The sequence below is a fragment of the Ostrea edulis genome, chromosome 1 (assembly GCF_947568905.1).
Source record: "Ostrea edulis chromosome 1, xbOstEdul1.1, whole genome shotgun sequence".
Taxonomy (NCBI): domain Eukaryota; kingdom Metazoa; phylum Mollusca; class Bivalvia; order Ostreida; family Ostreidae; genus Ostrea; species Ostrea edulis.
Window position 1 is genome coordinate 104,947,607 of NC_079164.1, and position 18,145 is coordinate 104,965,751.

The 18,145-nt window shown below is 35.3% G+C and overlaps 1 protein-coding gene across 1 annotated transcript in view; it reads left to right on the top strand.

Moving 5' to 3' along the window:
* The first annotated feature begins 7,695 nt into the window (after nucleotides 1-7,695).
* LOC125668247 (pleckstrin homology domain-containing family G member 4B-like) overlaps nucleotides 7,696-18,145 on the top strand; it is a 45,630-nt gene continuing 35,180 nt past the window's right edge. Inside the window, exons 1-2 of the mRNA XM_048902121.2 lie at nucleotides 7,696-8,098; nucleotides 14,192-14,374. Of these exons, the coding sequence (XP_048758078.2) occupies nucleotides 7,961-8,098; nucleotides 14,192-14,374 (321 nt within the window). The 5' untranslated portion in view covers nucleotides 7,696-7,960. The remainder of the gene's footprint in view (nucleotides 8,099-14,191; nucleotides 14,375-18,145) is intronic.

Sequence of the window (18,145 nt, forward strand, 5' to 3'; positions counted from 1 at the left end):
TCAGTTTGCATTTCAGTTGGATTGCTCCCTCCGTCCGTGACCTACATGAGGATTAAAAGTAGGTCAAACAGTTTTCCGGGCATTTTTTTTTTTTCATTATGGATACAGATATTGCCCTGATATTTAATGGTAGGCTTCCTCTCGGAGGATTACAAGTTCAGTTTGCATTTCAGCTGGATTGGTCCATCCTTGACCTACTTTTGGACTAAAAATAGGTCAGAGAGTTTTCCGGGCTTTTTTCATTATGGATACAGATATTGCCCTGATAGTTAGTCATCAAACATTTCAACTTAATTGGTGCACCATGACCTACATAAGGGTTAAAAGTAGATCAAATGGTTTCTTGGAGTTTTTATCATCATAGATAGATATTGTACCAACATTTTGCTCCAACCTCACTCCCGGAGAAATACATGATCAGTTGACATGTCAGATGGATTGGTGCACCATGACCCACTTTAAGGCTTTTCTATTCAGAATGTGTGTTGTATCAATTCAGAGTGCACAATATGCTTCCAGGTTGAATTTCACTGTCCGACGGGCGTATATTGTACCTTTTGCGGTACTCTTGTTTACTCAATAATGAAAGGTAAAGATACCGAACAGTGATCAGTCTCATAACCCCTATATACAATACAAAATAGAGAGTTGGGCAAATACGGACCCTTGGATATACCAGAGGTGGTATCAGGTGCCTTGGAGGAGTAACCATCCTCTATCGACCGGTCACACACGCCATGAACCCTACATGAATGTATATCTTGATCAAGTGAACGGCGTTACCTGTAGTCAAAATCAATGTGTCAAGAACGGCCTAACAATCGGTATGAAACACGTCAGACAGCATTTGACTCAATGATAGGTTGTACAGGCAAATTAGGTCATTATAACAACCATAGAATTTGCGAAATGCGGACTTTAAACGAGACTGTTGGAACTCCAGCACCATCAACTTGTTTGTCAGTAGTCTGCTTCGATTTAAAAACTGACCATAAGCAGAACAAGCTCTTGCGTATCGAATCAGTTGAGAGATATAAACACCATATGCAGGTGATAATGGAATATTGCTACATAAATATGGGAAGTTGACGATGGAGAAGCTGAAGTCATCCCGTTTGTCATAAAGTTGAGTTGTTAGTTTGCTGTTAATATCTACTTTCAATAAAATATCTAAGTATGAAACAGAAGTGGAAGACTCTGTGGTGTCTTTTATTTCGAGTTCACTGGGATATATCGAATCGACATATGAATGAAAATTATTATTGTTAATACGTAGATAATACGTTGTCGACATATCTTTTAAAATGTCGAATTGAACGCCACAACAAGAGATTTTTTTCTTCTCATGTAGAAGTTTTTGAATAACTTCTGCTTCATGGGAATATAAAAACATGTCAGCTAACAAAGGAGCACAATTCGTGCCCATGGGGATTCCAACAGACTGTTGGAAGACCTAATCCCCAAACCAAAGACCACGAAGATATTGTCAATGAGGAACTCCAGCATGTTTTTCTTTCAACTTCAGAGTACTTGTGCGTGGAATCAGAGTGGCGTTTAACAAAGTAATTTTTGGATGACTGATATTTGCGTTTTCCATTTTTGTAGAAGAAGCAATTTTTAAAGCCCGGTTTCAACGAACATATTTTTCTACACCCTAATCAGTTGAGGAGTTGAAATTAAGAGCAATTAAATAATTAACACTGGTATTAAAGTTAATAATCAATTTCTTATGGATTCCATTTTGTATTTAATTTTTTTTTAAAATGCACGAGTTGAAAATGTAGGCGGGAACCCAGAGTTAGCGTGCTTCTTTCTTTTTTAGTTGTTGCGCAAATATCAAAAGTACACCTCCATGATAATTCAGTAGACTTGCTTTGTGTCAGTGCTTTCTGTGCGTTGATTACAATACTTTCAAATAATACTAATGAAGCATGTAACCTACGAAAGCCAATTAGTGTCAATGGGAAATTAATCTTTCGAGATCCCTTTTCGTAATACGAGCAAAATAAGTATTTTCTCTTGACAACATTCCCCTTCTACTTACTTTAAGAAATTTTCAAAATTCCACGTAATAGATTAGTCAAACTTTCTCCAACAGCATGTTTAAAACCCCTTTCCTTACTATTTCCCACGGGACAGAAGGCAAACCGGTTGAGTTGGAATCCTGGTTGGGTCAGACATAAGACTTTGAGAGTGATGTTACCTTAGGAAATCGATGATAACATGAAGTATTCTCCAACTAACTTTGAAAACAAAGCAACCTGTACAATCAATCATTAATGATAAGATGACTGAAAATTTTGAGAATTATATTGTAATAATCATTTTCTTTGTAAAAGATCATTATTTGGAATCGTTTTGCTCTACTTTTCATGGGGATTTTAAAATTGCTACAGAAGTATACAAAAGTACACGACATTTTGTTTGCACGTGTCATTTATGTAAGTGTCCTAAAAAGGAACTGCATGCATGTGATTTTTAAAAGTTATGAAACTATATTCAATTTTTTTTTAACTGTATCAAAGAAACTAATATTTTCTTTGTGTCAATGAAAAATCTCAAAACTATGGTTGTTTGCGAGCATGACGTCAGTTATAACAATGATCTGAGGGAAAGGAAAGTCCTGTTCATTCTAAATATATCTCAAATTGATAATGGGAATGTCCGTGTGTATCTATGTTTGACTCCTACTAATCACAAGAAAGCAAACGCGCAGATGATGTCCAAATAAAACATCCGAGGACAATACGGAATAGGATTTTCAGAATATTTGCAGACAATAATACGTCTGACTTTGTCACTCGGTGTAACGTTGCTGTGGTGATACTCTTGAAATCTTCATCCTCGTGACTTTTCCCATTTTTGGATATGAATTATATCATTTGGTCTCCATGTTTTATTAGTGATCGGTATTCTGCTTATCAATGATACAGCCTGATGACAGTTACTTGCCCATTAAAGCAATGTTGTACTGTTATTATTTATGAATTACGAATTATGTAGATTGTTTACATCATTTCCTTGATTAACAATCAGCGCGGTAAATGGTAATTAAAAGATACCGCCGGTACACGCGCAGTAGGTTATGGTACCTTCGCTTTTGGTGATCGTAAAGAGATGACCATGTTTATCAAAACTATATAAAACATGTCTATTCTTCAAGTATCTTGTTGACCATCCTCCCAACCATTCAAGGAAAGAATTACCACACTCAAAGTGACAAGCTACGAAAAACCTCTCTGTAGATAGACTAAAAGATACTTACCAGGGACTGGGTCGAAAAACTGGTTTGCCAAAAATGTTTGATTTAAGAATACCAAAGTTGCAATACATTCACAAAAACAAAGTCGGTCCGATGAGCCGGGTGTTTTGTTTATTGTACACTCAAGTAAAAATTGGGTTAATTATTGTGATAATGTCAGGTTAATCAACTATTTACTTACTTTTTTATTAATAGCATTATCTGTGCAAATAAAAGAACAAGAAATTGTGTAATCAATAGAAAATGACCAGAGATCATGTACGAAAACAGAGAATATGTCGTGTTTGTGTGATAAAATCCATATATATGTATAAAATGTGTAACTAGATGACCTTTAAATCCAAAGACTTGGTAATACAAATTCAAATTAGAAAAAAAAAATCTTTTCTGTGTATAAAACATTTCTTTCGATATTTATACAAACGGCTTGTGATACTGCAATTATGTGTGTGTACCCGGATTGACAATTTCTTTAATGGGATTAGTACCACAGAATAATGCCTAGTTAAGATATCAAAGCTTATCATAAACAGGACCGTAAAGTATATTTTTTAATTTATGAAATAATTTACGATATAGCGTGCTCGTTTTCATCGATGACTCGTTTTCTTCCGGGATAACTGGTTTACAATATCTGCATGCCCGTCTCCATGATGAATAAATGAGCACTAAGTCTTAATTCTATCTGTTGTGACAGTTCACACCTTTAAAAGGAAAAGTTTAGAGATTGATGTTTCTTTACGATACATGTTTTATTCATGCAATAACGACTGCATTAGTCTATTGTCATATTAGTCTAATAACATATTTAATTAGTCCAATATCATATTATTGCGACAGAGTTTTGTGTTTCTTTTATTTCAGCTTGGAGCATGTTTTCTTTCATAGCAATATATATGCATCTTTAGAATATTTTACACAAATGTGTAAAAAATAAATACTAGTATTAAAAAGAATGCGTACATCTATCGGAAAAATATGTTGTCTTGCGACAATGCCTATACCTGCCATGCTTATGAACTTTCTAAATTTTAGAAGTATTTCACTCTAAACTGTTGTTATTAAGTCGAAGGATTCAGAAAAATTCTAAACACCCACGTCTGAACAACCATTGAATGCTTGATATGTGGGCTATCTTCCGGCCTGGGTCAGGTATTTGTTACTGGGGAAAGAGGCCCGAGATATTGACCATTGTTACAGCTGTCAGGGGATTAAATGGTAAGTCTAGTTTTTTTGTTAAGAAAAAGGTGTTGTTAGCACATTCTCCTGGAACCGTCTTTTTCTGTATACACGTGCATTTATTATATCTCCTTCATTTCAATTACCGAAACAATATGCAGAAATACTGAAGCAGAACTTAGGTTCGTTTTCTAATACATGTACTTTGCTTTCTTTAAGTTCCATCACATAATACTGAGGAATGTTCACAGTTTTTTTCTGTTTGTCGTCGTTTTCCATTATTACTATTCTCGTCATATCTGTTATTAATATTTTGCACATGTAATGCGATAATTTATCCTTGATTTAGTTTCTTTACACCCTCTCATATCAGTGGTCACTGTGTACTTGTAGGCCAGTGACCGTAGAATATTTTACGGTCATCAAACAATGGGAACTGACCTGATCAGTAAGAATTTTATTCAATTTTTTTCCTCCACTGAAAACCAGATCCCCGGTACATGAGATACAAATAAATGTATATACATATATACACTAAGGTTACATTTACGATTTAAAACAATGGTGGACGTTACTTTTGAGGATGGCGATTAAAATAAACACCTTAAAAGTGGTGTAAGTTCGATGTCTTCCATGCAGGGATCTAGAGGGGAAGGGTCCGAACCCAGCCCCCAACCCCCTGGAATTCGCAAATATATACCAGAATGATTTATAGTTTTGTGAAAAATTGAGTTATTGTATTTGTGCGCTGATTAAGTATTGATGAAAGAACAAAATTATCATGAAATAAATGTAGTGGATCGATTTCTTTTATATCCTTTCAGTTACAGTGAGCGTAATTATACAGTTGTATATTGTATGTAGTCAATGACTTCAATAGTATTAACCCCCACCTCTCTCTGCGTATGAAATATCAGGGGGTAGACCCAGAACATTTTCCAGGGGCGGGGGTCCAACCAATGTTGCATTATTGAAAAGATCCCATCCCAAAAGGATGTGACTTGCAGAGCTATTTTTTATACAACTCTAACATTGGATCGTAAAGTTTGGGTGGGGGTGGTTTGTTGTCAATCCGAGATACAAGCGCTGTATAAAATCCCGAATACTTTATTTGATACTCGGGAGAGACAGGGGGTGGTTCGGGAGGGTGTGTACCCCTTCGAATAGAATGACAATTTGAATGATATTTTCTGTCAAATAAACCACAGCCATTTATTTATGTAATCTCTTATTTTCTTTGCAAGATATATTGTCTATTTTTGAATAAAAATGTTTTTACTCTGAGTTACATATGATCATGAATAAAATCCCTTTATAAGCTCTAAATACAATTCAGAACGAACCGTATGCGGCTTGATGTGTTCTGTTGCAGCCAAACAAAAAGCACATTTCTCTCAACATAAAAAAAAAGTAACATTAAATCGATATTATTGACTATATTTACAACTATTGGTGCCAAATTTAAGGTCATGACCCCTTCCTTAGATAAAACACCAGTTGTAAAGAGGATAAAAAAAAATACATGTAACATATGACTTATATGTGTTACCTATTATACTATTAGTTATGTATCCCGAATTTATATTGTATTATATCTACATGTATTTGAATAGCATTTTTTCATATTATGAATCCCCCCGCCCCCGTATCTCCTTAGTAGTTAATTTGTTTTTAAAGCATGCCTTCCTTTGATTTAGCATAATTGTTTATCATAAAATATAATAAATTGTCAGGTTCGTGAATGCCATGATGCAAAATAAAGGTTATTTTTATGTTAAAAAATGTATTCTAGCCTCCATCAAAGAATGGTTCGATACATAGAATACAGTCATGCGATCTTCATTAAAACGTTAAACTTATTCGTTACGGTCGTCATACGACAGAACTTGGAGATCGTGTTGATTATTTGCTTCAGTTCGTGTAAACAATAACGTAACACCACTGCTTACGTAATCATCATCTTAATAACACAATTAAATAAAAAAAAAACAACCGATCAGGTCAGTTGCCATTGTTTGGTGGTCGAAATATACACTGTAAGTACGGCCATAGGCTTGAACACAATTAGCAATGAAAGTGTATATGGTAATTGTATTCTGTTTAATGATGAAGTTTGGTTTTGTTGTACATCGGGTGTGGGGAACAGTTGTAGTTATCATTAAGAAATTAGTCAACAAGCCTTGAATATGCAAACACTCCCGAATAACTCCTCCAGTTCTGGAAATGAATTTGTTTAAGTGTTGTGTTTCAGTACATGTTTGTGAGATTATAGATTATTCAAAATGTTCAACAACAAAAATCCTCTTGAGGAAGATACTACGTCCACGTTGCGTTTATAAGGTTTTCACGGGTCTTTTGCATTGGAGATTTCTCCTCCTTTAGAGGAAATCTTCAGATCAGCGACGACACAGCGGTCACAGCTTCTTTCTGTATAGTCTACACCGCATCAAGTGCAGCTACAAACTTAGATTTTAGTCAAATATGCATGCACCACAATGAAAGAGAAACTAGAAACTTTGTAACACATCAGTTATATCTTCGGTGTCTTTCCAATGTACATTGACAGATTCAGAAGAAGAAAAATTCAAAGGGAGTGTGCGATCAAAGATGGTACCTTAGTTAATTTTCCGTCCTAAAAAGGGGGGTTTCAGACACCTAAAATGACAGAAGATGACTTCTTCCTGTATGTCCGCCACTGATGTATCACTAAATCATCTACAGGGATTACGTGTATGTTCTCATCTGTCATTGTGCCTAGACATAATACGATGAATTTTGACACGCTGTACATGAGCAAGTTTACACAGTGAGAACTGTATGAAACGCGATACGATGCCTTGGACTAACGGACCGAGAGACCCGTGAGAAATTACAATTCTAACAAAAATACACAGAATGTACATAATTTTATATACAAGGGATTTCTTTTGCTCTCCTAAGTATACGATCCTGTCTCCAACTTATAATTTAAAATCCTTGTTACAGGTGTGGCAATACACAAACTGTACACGCCTCGGGGCAAGCATTCAAATAAACGTGTGTTTTCTTTTCTCTCCTCCTGTCTCCTAATTAACATTTTCTCTGGTAAACCATAAGATTTTTTTACTTAAAATCTTTACAGCAATGAAGGGATAAACCAATAATCCCCCACCTGCGCATTAAATTACACGAAAAAATGAACCATTTTACTATGTCAAGTGCCTAGAAGCTACACGAGAAATTCCTAAAGATTTTTTTTTTTTTTTTAGATAAAACAGAAAGGGTTTGGTGGGTAGGAAAGGGTATGGAGAGCTTTTAGAATTACATGATGTATATGGGCTCTTTATGGAGTGTACAGTATTATTATCAAGACCTACATTATCCTGTCACCTTAAAACTTCGTGGACCGGAAAAGGTGAATTAAAATGCGGCGTAACGACTCGACTGCGCTGGATCAAAGGATGTTCTTGATACCGACTTACATGGAGTGCAATGAAAATGTAAAGGTGTGTGTATAATTGAGGGGGAAAATTCCATGATATGCCGCGCAGACGAAAAACAATGGCCACTTTTCGATCGAAAATTTTCGGCTCCGATGGAATTATTCGAAATTTTTCAAATGGAATATCAAATACTGCCAGTCGAGTTTTTGGGAGACCTGTATCACAACAGGTGCAGGTAGTATACTATATGTTACTAAGAGAACCAGTGTATCTAGATTTTATATAAATATGGTGGGTTACCGACACGCTGTTCCTTTCCTTTAATCTGTAATTATAATAAATGCATTCATATAGAAGTTTAAAAGAATATATAAAATACTGAGAGTATACACGATTTATGTTCTTGTTTTTGTTTCTGGGTGTTTTTTAAGGGGGTGGGTTTGTTTTTGTTGGTTTGGTTTTTTTGGGGTGTGTGTGTGTGTGTGTTTTTTTATCAATATTATGAACTAGACAATTAAAACCAGTTTAGATAAATCTATATGCAATAAATTTTAACCATGTTTATATGAAAACAATCTTAGTGGGCCTAGCGATAATAAATGCCTTGGGCAACATAATCCTAATAATTAAAATATTTTTATCAGTCATGACGACACTATAAAAATATTGAAACTAGTTTTTACGATTTTTCAACTCATAAAATTCAAACAGATCTTCCACGCTGCATCTGAGGAGGAATTTAATGTTCAAGCGCGGAAAAGACACAACATATTTAATGATCACAGCTCCTTTGTATATGAAAATCATGAAATGTCTTGTTTGGGTTTTAAAGGCATCAAACTGACAATTCCTTAATTGTGTTGATGCAAATAAGCCTTGTGTTTGGATGTTACCAAAGATGGTTAGGATATCTCGACCTTTCAATGACAAACAGGGGACTCTTTGTAATTGTGGGATTTGTGGTAAAATCAATTAAGCTTCAGTGAACAGTGTAAATTAAGAATCACACGGATCCTAGTCCATCCCATACAATGTTTCTGAAGCACCATGTCGTCCATTGTCAGGTCACTTGTCGTTAGACGTGCGTCGGTCGTAAACTTTTTAACATTTTCAGCTTCTTCTCTGGATGTTAAACAATTTTGGTCCAAAACTTGTGAATTTCATGGTCTCTACCTCCCTGGGGCCTGAAGGGTGTGGCCAAAAACATCAAAATTAATGTAATCTTCAAAAGTTTTTTCTTCACTCAGAGACATCAAGCAGTCAAACTATTAGCTTGATCAGAATAAGCAATGGACCTTTTACCAAGGGATTCATGCCACAGGGCGGGGCTAAGTTGGCCATATATTAAAATGCGTTATATCTTTGAAAACCTTCTTTGTACTTCTGCACATTTTTCCATGATTGCAATTGGCATTGAGTCTTCCACCAAAATTGTGAAATTCGTGACCCCAGAGTTCAGATACCAGGATGGGGCTAGATTTATCATTATGCATTGAAAATGCAATAGAAAAATTTTACTGCTGGACATAAAGCAGACAAACTTTACATGATTATTTAGGCCCCAGGGTGGAGATTAGTTGATCATGTGCGGAAAATGTTTGCATGATTATAATGGGCAATGAACCCTCTTTGAAAACTGTAAAAAAGAACATTTGTCCTGGGGCGAGGTAGGGTTAAGTTGATCATGAAAGGCGAAGATAACGAACAGTGATCAATCTCATAACTCCTATAAGCAATACAAAATAGATAGTTGGGCAAACACGGACCCCTGGATACACCAGCGATGGGATCAGGTGCCTAGGAGGAGTAAACATCATATATTGAAGATGCATTATGTTTAAAAGTTGTCTTTACTTCTGGATATCTAGCAGTCAACCTGTTGGTATGATTATAATATTGAGCACGCAATGAGCTCTATCTAATCCGTGGAATCCAAATCGAGGCCCATGTTGGCGAAAAGTTGATCATTCTGAAAATACATTATATTTCTTTGAAAATCTTCTGTATTTCTGGACATCCAGTAGAAAAACTGTTTGCATTATTAGAATTAGTGTCTGGCCTTCTACCAATGTGAAAGTCATGTCCCATGGCCAAGGAGTAACATCTGACTAATTTAGAAATTTATAATTAGAAACGTATTTATAGCAGAAAGGAAGAAAATGCAATAGACCGGACCGGTTCTACACAGGGCTATCTGAATCTCTAGTCAGGTACTCTACAACTGTAGTATCTGGCATTGTCAATCGAACTGCCTGATAGCAACATTCCTCGATCCCTCCTTTTAAAATGTCTTAGCAATTTGAAGAAATCAACCGTTAGTTCCAGGGGCTGATCTACGGCTTTGAAATTGCAATAGGAGTTCAAGAAAATTCAACCAGCATTCGAATTGTTGACTGTTACATTTTCGACTGGAATCAAACTCTCTTTAGAAAATAATTATACTGTATGTACGAATGAAGCTGGTGGAACATATATGAATAAGATGAAACAGCTCAAACCTTTTAAAGTACAGATTTACCCCCTTTTTACTTTACAAAGATATTTATTTTTCCCGTAGGCCTATACTCAATAAAATGTGTACCAACGAAAAATATTTCGTTGGGTTGTATATTTATACATCTATGGTCAAACACATACACTGAGAAAACTGGATACAGACAAAACTCTTCAGTAAAAGATACTCTGTTTCATTACAAACTGCAATCACCAAAGACTCGAAGAGACCTGTAGGTTTTACAGATCATAATAAATTAAAACTGTAATGAATGTGCGAATTGTGGCATTATATCCAGACCCTTTCCAAATGGGGTGAAGAAGTTGACTAAATATTGACAACTAGATCTAAGTAGATGGGAATAATAAAATAACCACCACCACCCCAAAAAAACCGCAATAGGTACTTCACACCCCAAAATCCTAAATCGGGGAAGGGGGTCATCCTTCAATAGATGGCTTAATTAATTCATGGGTTCAACTACTGCGTGCCTTAGAAGAGGAGGGAGCCAATAAATCGAATTACTGTTGGCTGCCATTTCAGAAGGGGGGATGCATTCTCAATAAAAATCGGCGGTTACGGAAATAGCCGAGTAGTCACGACTGCTTTCGTCGTTCTTGCGTCATGTGTGCACATTTCATTATGACATCACAATAAAAAAGTAATTATGACGTCAGAATACTCTCAGAACATCAAAGAGTAAGTCATGCATCGTCGCAAACCACGGGTTATTGTTTCATTAGGAAACAATAGCCCGTGGTTTGCGACGATTAGAGTAAATATGTATATATTTTTTTTAATTTAAAGTATGGATAAAAGGAAATGAAGTATGTCAATGATTTCATTATACCGCATGCAACGAAGTTACAGGGGTTTGTTTTCAGCCCACCCGTCCTGTATAAAACTAATTTCATTCGAGAAAGGGGAGGGGGGGTATGTACATAAGATCTATACAAGCTATCCACACTTCAGGTGCCTGTGATCAGCGCAACTCCTCTGAGACAGCTCAACAGAATATCGTGAGACTTTGTAATAATAAGAACACACTGTGTAGATGTGCATATTCTGATTCAATAATTTCTTGGAGTTATGCCCCTTTTGAACTTAGAATTTTGAGTTCTGAGAAACAAAATCCTCCTCACTTTCTTGGTGATAAGATGGCATTTACTGTTACAATTATTATCATATTTCTATATTTACATTTGTATCTATTTTCCCTTATAATGGACGTAATGTAAACCAACTCATCATGTCACACAATTTAATTGTATTACATGTAATGCAATTTATTTGTAACAATTCAAGGACTTTAACTAAGTAATAAGGCACCATTGCTATAACTGCATGCATTGTAATGTGAAATGAAATTGGTATATAGTTTCACATCCCAATAAAGTTATAGAAATGCATGATGTCTTATTACTTGTATTATGGAAATCTTAATGATATCTAATTATTTTCTAAAGAAAACAATTGCATGCACATTAATCATATATAGGTGTGTTTAATTGTTGCAATTCCTATATTCTAAAATAAGAATAGATTATAAAGCTCTCCTTAAAAACCCATTCATTTTTGCAGTCCTGTTTTTGAGAATTCTATTGTGATGGACTTCTAATGAATCATCAGAAAGTTATTTTAACATTGGATTTAAGGCATATTTCACCCATACTTTGTTGCTTTGAAACTAATGGAATTTAGCATGGTTGCATGCACACAATGTAAAGTTTGTTAATGATGATGTATGATAACGTCGCCTAAATCGAATAAAGGTCATTATGTTAGGTAAACAACATTGTTATTTCACTACCCTCAGTTTCGTTTTTGGCAGAAATATTCTGTAGTTAAAATATAGGCCATGGATACCATTTTTAATTGAACATTAATAGCAGCTAGAGCATAAAACCTGGAGGAAAAAACAGGAATAATTCAATAAGTTGAGGTAGGAATTATGCTGATATATGCATGGTTTATAGTTCATTTAGCTCACCAGGACAAAAATATGGAGAGAATTAGTATCAGTGTCAGTGGCATCATTTTTGCATGAACAGCATGTCAAAATGTTCTCAAAAATCACAGCAGTTTCTGAAGTTTATGAGGTGTGACTACTGTAAATGACTTTTTCATTTGTGAGAACTTAATTTGTTGTCTTGAATACATAGGTTTACATAGCAAGATCGCAAAATATACCCGGTACAACTACTGCTGTAAGTTTCATGATTTACAGCATCATATTTAAATGTTGACTTCATTACTGGATTACATGCATTTTTGCCAATACAACCTATCATTGGGTCAAATGCTGTCTGACGTGTTTCATGCTGATTGTTAAGCCATTCTTGGCACACTGATTACTCCGTTTACCTGATCAAGATATAGGGTTCACAGCAGGTGTGACTGTTCAACAGGGATGCTTACTCCTCCTAGGCACCTGATCCCACCTCTGGTATATACAGGGGTCCGTGTTTGCCCAACTCTCTGTTTTGTATTGCTTAAAAGAGTTATGAGATTGATCACTGTTCGTTATCTTCGCCTTTCATGCATTTCTCTATTCTGGTTCTCATCCAGAGTTTCTCCAATTCCTCTTAACTTTTTATGAAACCTGTCTCTTTGAAAAGGGTTTTCTAACAGGAGTACTTCTCGAATCCAGCCCATTCTCTAAGTTTGACCTTGATTGGGTCAAGATCAAAGTTACAGAATGATTTTAAAGGATTCTTTTTGCAGTTGCCAAAAGACCAGTGATAGGTGCCTAAATTAGACATGTAACATGCGAGTATTTTCTTTAAGCCCCTTTCACAAATTCACGGAAAAGGAGTAGGTCGATGCCGGATGCAAAATTCTAGTCATCCGGGGTGATCCGGCATCTTTGGGTTCTGTGACTTCATGTCAGTGTCAACAAGGTCTTATTACGATGCAGACACGGAAAACGCTGATTTCCCTATGAATAAGCATGGTAGCTACCCATACATCCCCGGAAAAAATCCCGGTTGGTGCTGGCGTGATCACTGAGCGTACGGAAGATCACGGTTTCTGCCAGACCATCCACTGTAGTTTTACGGAGATACGCGGATGACCATGGATTATCATGGTCTTTCTCCCCTGTGTTATAGCTGTCCATGTAGTTACTGGGAATTATCCATGTACAATCTGTAGACATCCATGTTTTTCAGCAGAAAAGTTTTGTAGTTGGATGACCTCGGACTTTACATGGTTACTTCAGTTGATACGTGGACCTCTTGATTGATACATGGAGGTACACAGTATCGATACAGATCATTACGGAGGATTTTCTTTCAGAAAAATCAGTGAAAACAATTAAACATGTTTAAAACATTAGCTGGATGGTCCAGGACAACACCGGACACATACACGGTTTGTACACAGTGATGATGGATTGTCACAGACCATCACAGATTGACAATCCAGGATGATCCAGCGTCTCATCCGTGAATGTGTGAAAGGGATTTAGTGCAATCAAATACAATGTCAATACACATATCTCAAGAACCTGGCCTTTGCATTCCCATATATAGCCAAGCATTTGAGTGAGGAACATTCACAAAATAATTTTAAAAACTCCAACCTGCTGTACACAAACAAAATTTTTTTATTGTGACATTTTCGGAGGGAAAAAAATCAGAGAGGGCTACATTATTGAAGCTAAGACGACACCCATGCCTGGATAACTGGTTTTCGTAATGTGTTCTGTTGCTTTAAGACAACTAACTTTTGATTGGCTCCGTTTGCAGATTTGTTATATTTTCAAAATTGGTGAATTTATGCAATTTTGTAGAAACGTGTGGCTATATGTACTCTCTTACCGATTTTTTGTAGGATAAAATGATTGACCTTGACACAGATCTACAAGGACACCTGGAAGTGCATTACCAAGCCTGCACTGAAGCAGCCATATGTGAAGCTAAAATAGTGTGTGAAGAAGACTACCATGGCAACTGTGCTCAGTTTTTGTCTTCATTTATATCACCAGTGTGTGATCTGTTTCAAAAACTGAAAAAGGTAAAGTGTGTACTGGGTGAAGTATTACTAAATACAGCAATTAGATTGAAATCATTCAGTCCTGCTTATTTTCAGTTTCTTTTCACAATGACACAGATTTCTATGTATACATGTAGACGTTTAGGCTTAGATATATTTAACGTAGGTTTTGGCATACTTTGTAAATTAAAACTTCAGTCAAAATAGTGTTGTATATATATATAATATTACAAAGCAGAGAAACCACATGAACTTTCAAGTTTTATAAAAATTACATACAGCAGAATACAAAGAAAGATAACTCTGCTGTTCATTAGCCATATCACAATGAAATGGCATGAAAACAATTCTAAAATTTAGCATTGTCATGACACCCCGTTTTCTGTATCAAATCTCAAGAAACATTCATGATATTTAGAATTGTGGTGTATTGGCGGAAATATTTGAGTTGACCCAGTGAACTGTTTTACTGCTTGTTTCATTAAGAAAACTTCAAGCTATTCAAATGTGTATCAAATTATCTCCTTCCGTGACTTGGTCACCATCTTTAGATAGAAACACTGTATTTTGAATCATTTTTAAAACTAAAAATACACTGTTTTGGGTGGTTTGTTTGATATCATGTTGCATAGGGATTCACCTTATACATACTTAAGCTCAGATGATAACATCTAACTGTAGAAATCCTATCAAATTGAAATTTTCTGTCAGTCAGAATTTGTCTTTTCATGCAACAGGCAAGAAGTAATAGAAAGTTTTGTAGGTAATAAATTGAAGTAAGTAAATAGCTATTATGATTGAGAGGAGGTTTACTACATTTGATAAGACATGTTTGATGTTTGGATTGAGATCTAAGATGATCTTAAGTTTGCAGAGGGTTTTATCATTTCTTTTCTTTGGAGGTACAGCAGTGAGATCATAATCAAACTGATTTTTTTTTTATGACTTCTCTCAGGTAATGAAAGTAGTTTAACATGCTTTACAAGACTTTGCAAATCTTCTCTCCATGACAAACACACATGATGTAGAAAGATTTTGTGCAAGTTCATTTGTCTTACTGTAATTCTCTTTTTGATCTGGAGTTTTCTGTAAATAGCAGCCAGTTTTCACATCAATAAGATACTTAGACTATGCAAGTGTCACCCACCTCAAGATAGAAACACTATAATGGAAGAAAAGAAATTTATTTCACATATGAACCACATGATTTCCCAAGGGACAATTTTTAATTACGCTTGACAGAATTAACCTCTCCTAACATTTTGTTATTCGATCAGGTCAAGACCATCCTTACATCTAACATTAGATAAACTCCATCAAGTCTCCAAGTATTGAAAATTTATGAGAGAGGAATGACCAAATCAATTTAGAGAGTATTCTTATGTGACCAATTTCTAGGAAATGCTATTAAACTTATTCATTACCAATTATAATTACATTAAGGATAATTTGGGTATAGTCTTCAGCTTTGATAAATAAAGCCTATAAATTATCAATTATTTTTCCTTCATAATGCTTTGAACAATTTTTTTATGTCTTGAAGAATATAGTTAACACTAGCCAACTGATTGATTGTATATTGTTTAACGTCCCACTTGTGAATCTCTCACTCATATGGAGACATCACCAATGCCAGTGAAGGGCTGCAAAATTCAGGCCTATGCTCGGCGCGTACAGCCTTTGAGCAGGGAGAGATCTTTATCGTGCCACACCTGCTGCGACACTGGGTCTTGGTTTTTGTGGTCTCATCCAAAGGACCACCCCATTTAGTTGTCTCTTACAACAAGCAAGAGGTACTGAGAACCAATTCTAACCCGGATCCCCATGGGATCAACACTAGCTAAAGGTTTAATATACTCCTCTTCTCGAGATGATAAGGAATCCTTGGCCTTCGAAGATTAATACAAGCTTACATATGTATATTTATAAAAAAAAAAAATCTTCAAACGACATCCTGCATAGATAACTAAAAATAGCATGAAAACAAAAACATTTTAGAGGGGAGAAAATCAGGCTTTTAGGACCTGAGTCACATCTCTCTTATCTCTATTGTCCTTCTCTTAGACTCCCCTCCCCCGTTTTCCTTTTCAGGCAGATAAAGCGGAAAGTAGGAACTTTTATAGGTGTTGATAAACTTGAGTGGTAAATTAGGTATCTCTGATAAGACTGGGGGTGGTTTTTGTCTTGACTACCAGCTACACACTTCTGTAGCAAGGGCTCATGGCCCTGTCCACTCAGGAACTCCTACTGTTACCATGTTCTCAAGTAAACAACATGTAGAGAGATGACCAGCAAACAAATTACTCATTCCACTCCAGAAGTCTGGACGTTAATAACAGAATGAAATAATTGACCAGTCTATGTCAAGGATTTTATTCTTCTGTTTGTTACTTGAAGAGTGTTTTGTGGTAATTGGGAAAAAGGGGGGGAGTGGTTTGTTTAGACTCTGGTATCAGATTATTTAGTTTTATTTTATCATATTTTGATGTTTGTTGACAGGTTGGGTGCCACCTTTGATAAACAAATCTCAGTATTTCTGGTACATTACTATTGTAATTGACATATATATATATATATATATATATATATATATATATATATATATATGTATATAAATATAAGAATTTTTTTTGGGGTGTGTGTGTTGACTTTCATTTTTGGCTATGATAATGTTTAACCAATTATATATAGGTAAACTAGATTGGTGTATACCAAGGTGCTAAACTGTAGAATTCCTTTGATAAGCTTATATTGACCAGCTACAAAGAGGCTTAACATGCAGCGGGGGATAAATCATTTCGGAAATGTTTAATTGTCTATAGTTAGTTTTCAAGGTGTTATGTAATTCTGAAAACAAGCTTTTACTTTTCATGTTCTTTTCAATACACTGTCTATTTCACTTAATCTATTATGGGAAGGTCAAAGAGGCATGTTGACATTGGCATTCAAAGTGATTATGTTCTAATGTCTTCAAATATTTACCATTGTTATTGTAACACCAGGAACATACTTTTGTCATGATGTCATTTTGGCAGCTGATTGGGATCTCTCAGGCACATAATTTTGTGACAGACTGGTAAGTCTATGAACATTTGGAATTCATAGTACATATTTCAACTAACTGAAGTTTCACTAATTTTGTTTTTCAATTTTTTTCCTTCTCAATTTGCATTTCTGAATACATACCTAACTTACATATGTTACATCATTATTGTTTCACATTATGTGTATTTTTTTTTTTTATTTACAATTTCTTTCCAATTTCATGAATTTTAATTTTATTATGAATTAATGCAATGCATGGCATTTCTCTCTCTCTCTCTCTCTCTCTCTCTCTCTCTCTCTCTCTCTCTCTCCATCATCTTGCAGAGAATGAATAAAAAATATTTGTTCAGCATGCACATGCAATCCAACAGCCTTTGACACATTAAACTACCTGGACGTTTACATAAAAGTTCAGCAAATTGCACACAAATAAAGGTATTATATAGATATATATAGTACATGTATCTATATTTTCAGGAATGACTGAATCAAAATTTATAGAGAAAAGATTCTTAATCTCCTCCATGAAATTTTTTAATGTATGATATGTTTAAACAATATTTTATTTGTAATAGGATTAGGCAGCAAATGATAGCCCTTCTTGTGAAAAGCTGTGCTATATCATTGTTTGTTGACAGAGTCAGTTTTTAGCCTTTTGTGCTAAGCTTCTTGCATAAAGGCCATATAAGTATTTGAAACGTCTAGTGAGGTAGTATATGCAGATTGGTGGTATAAAGAGACCGTATA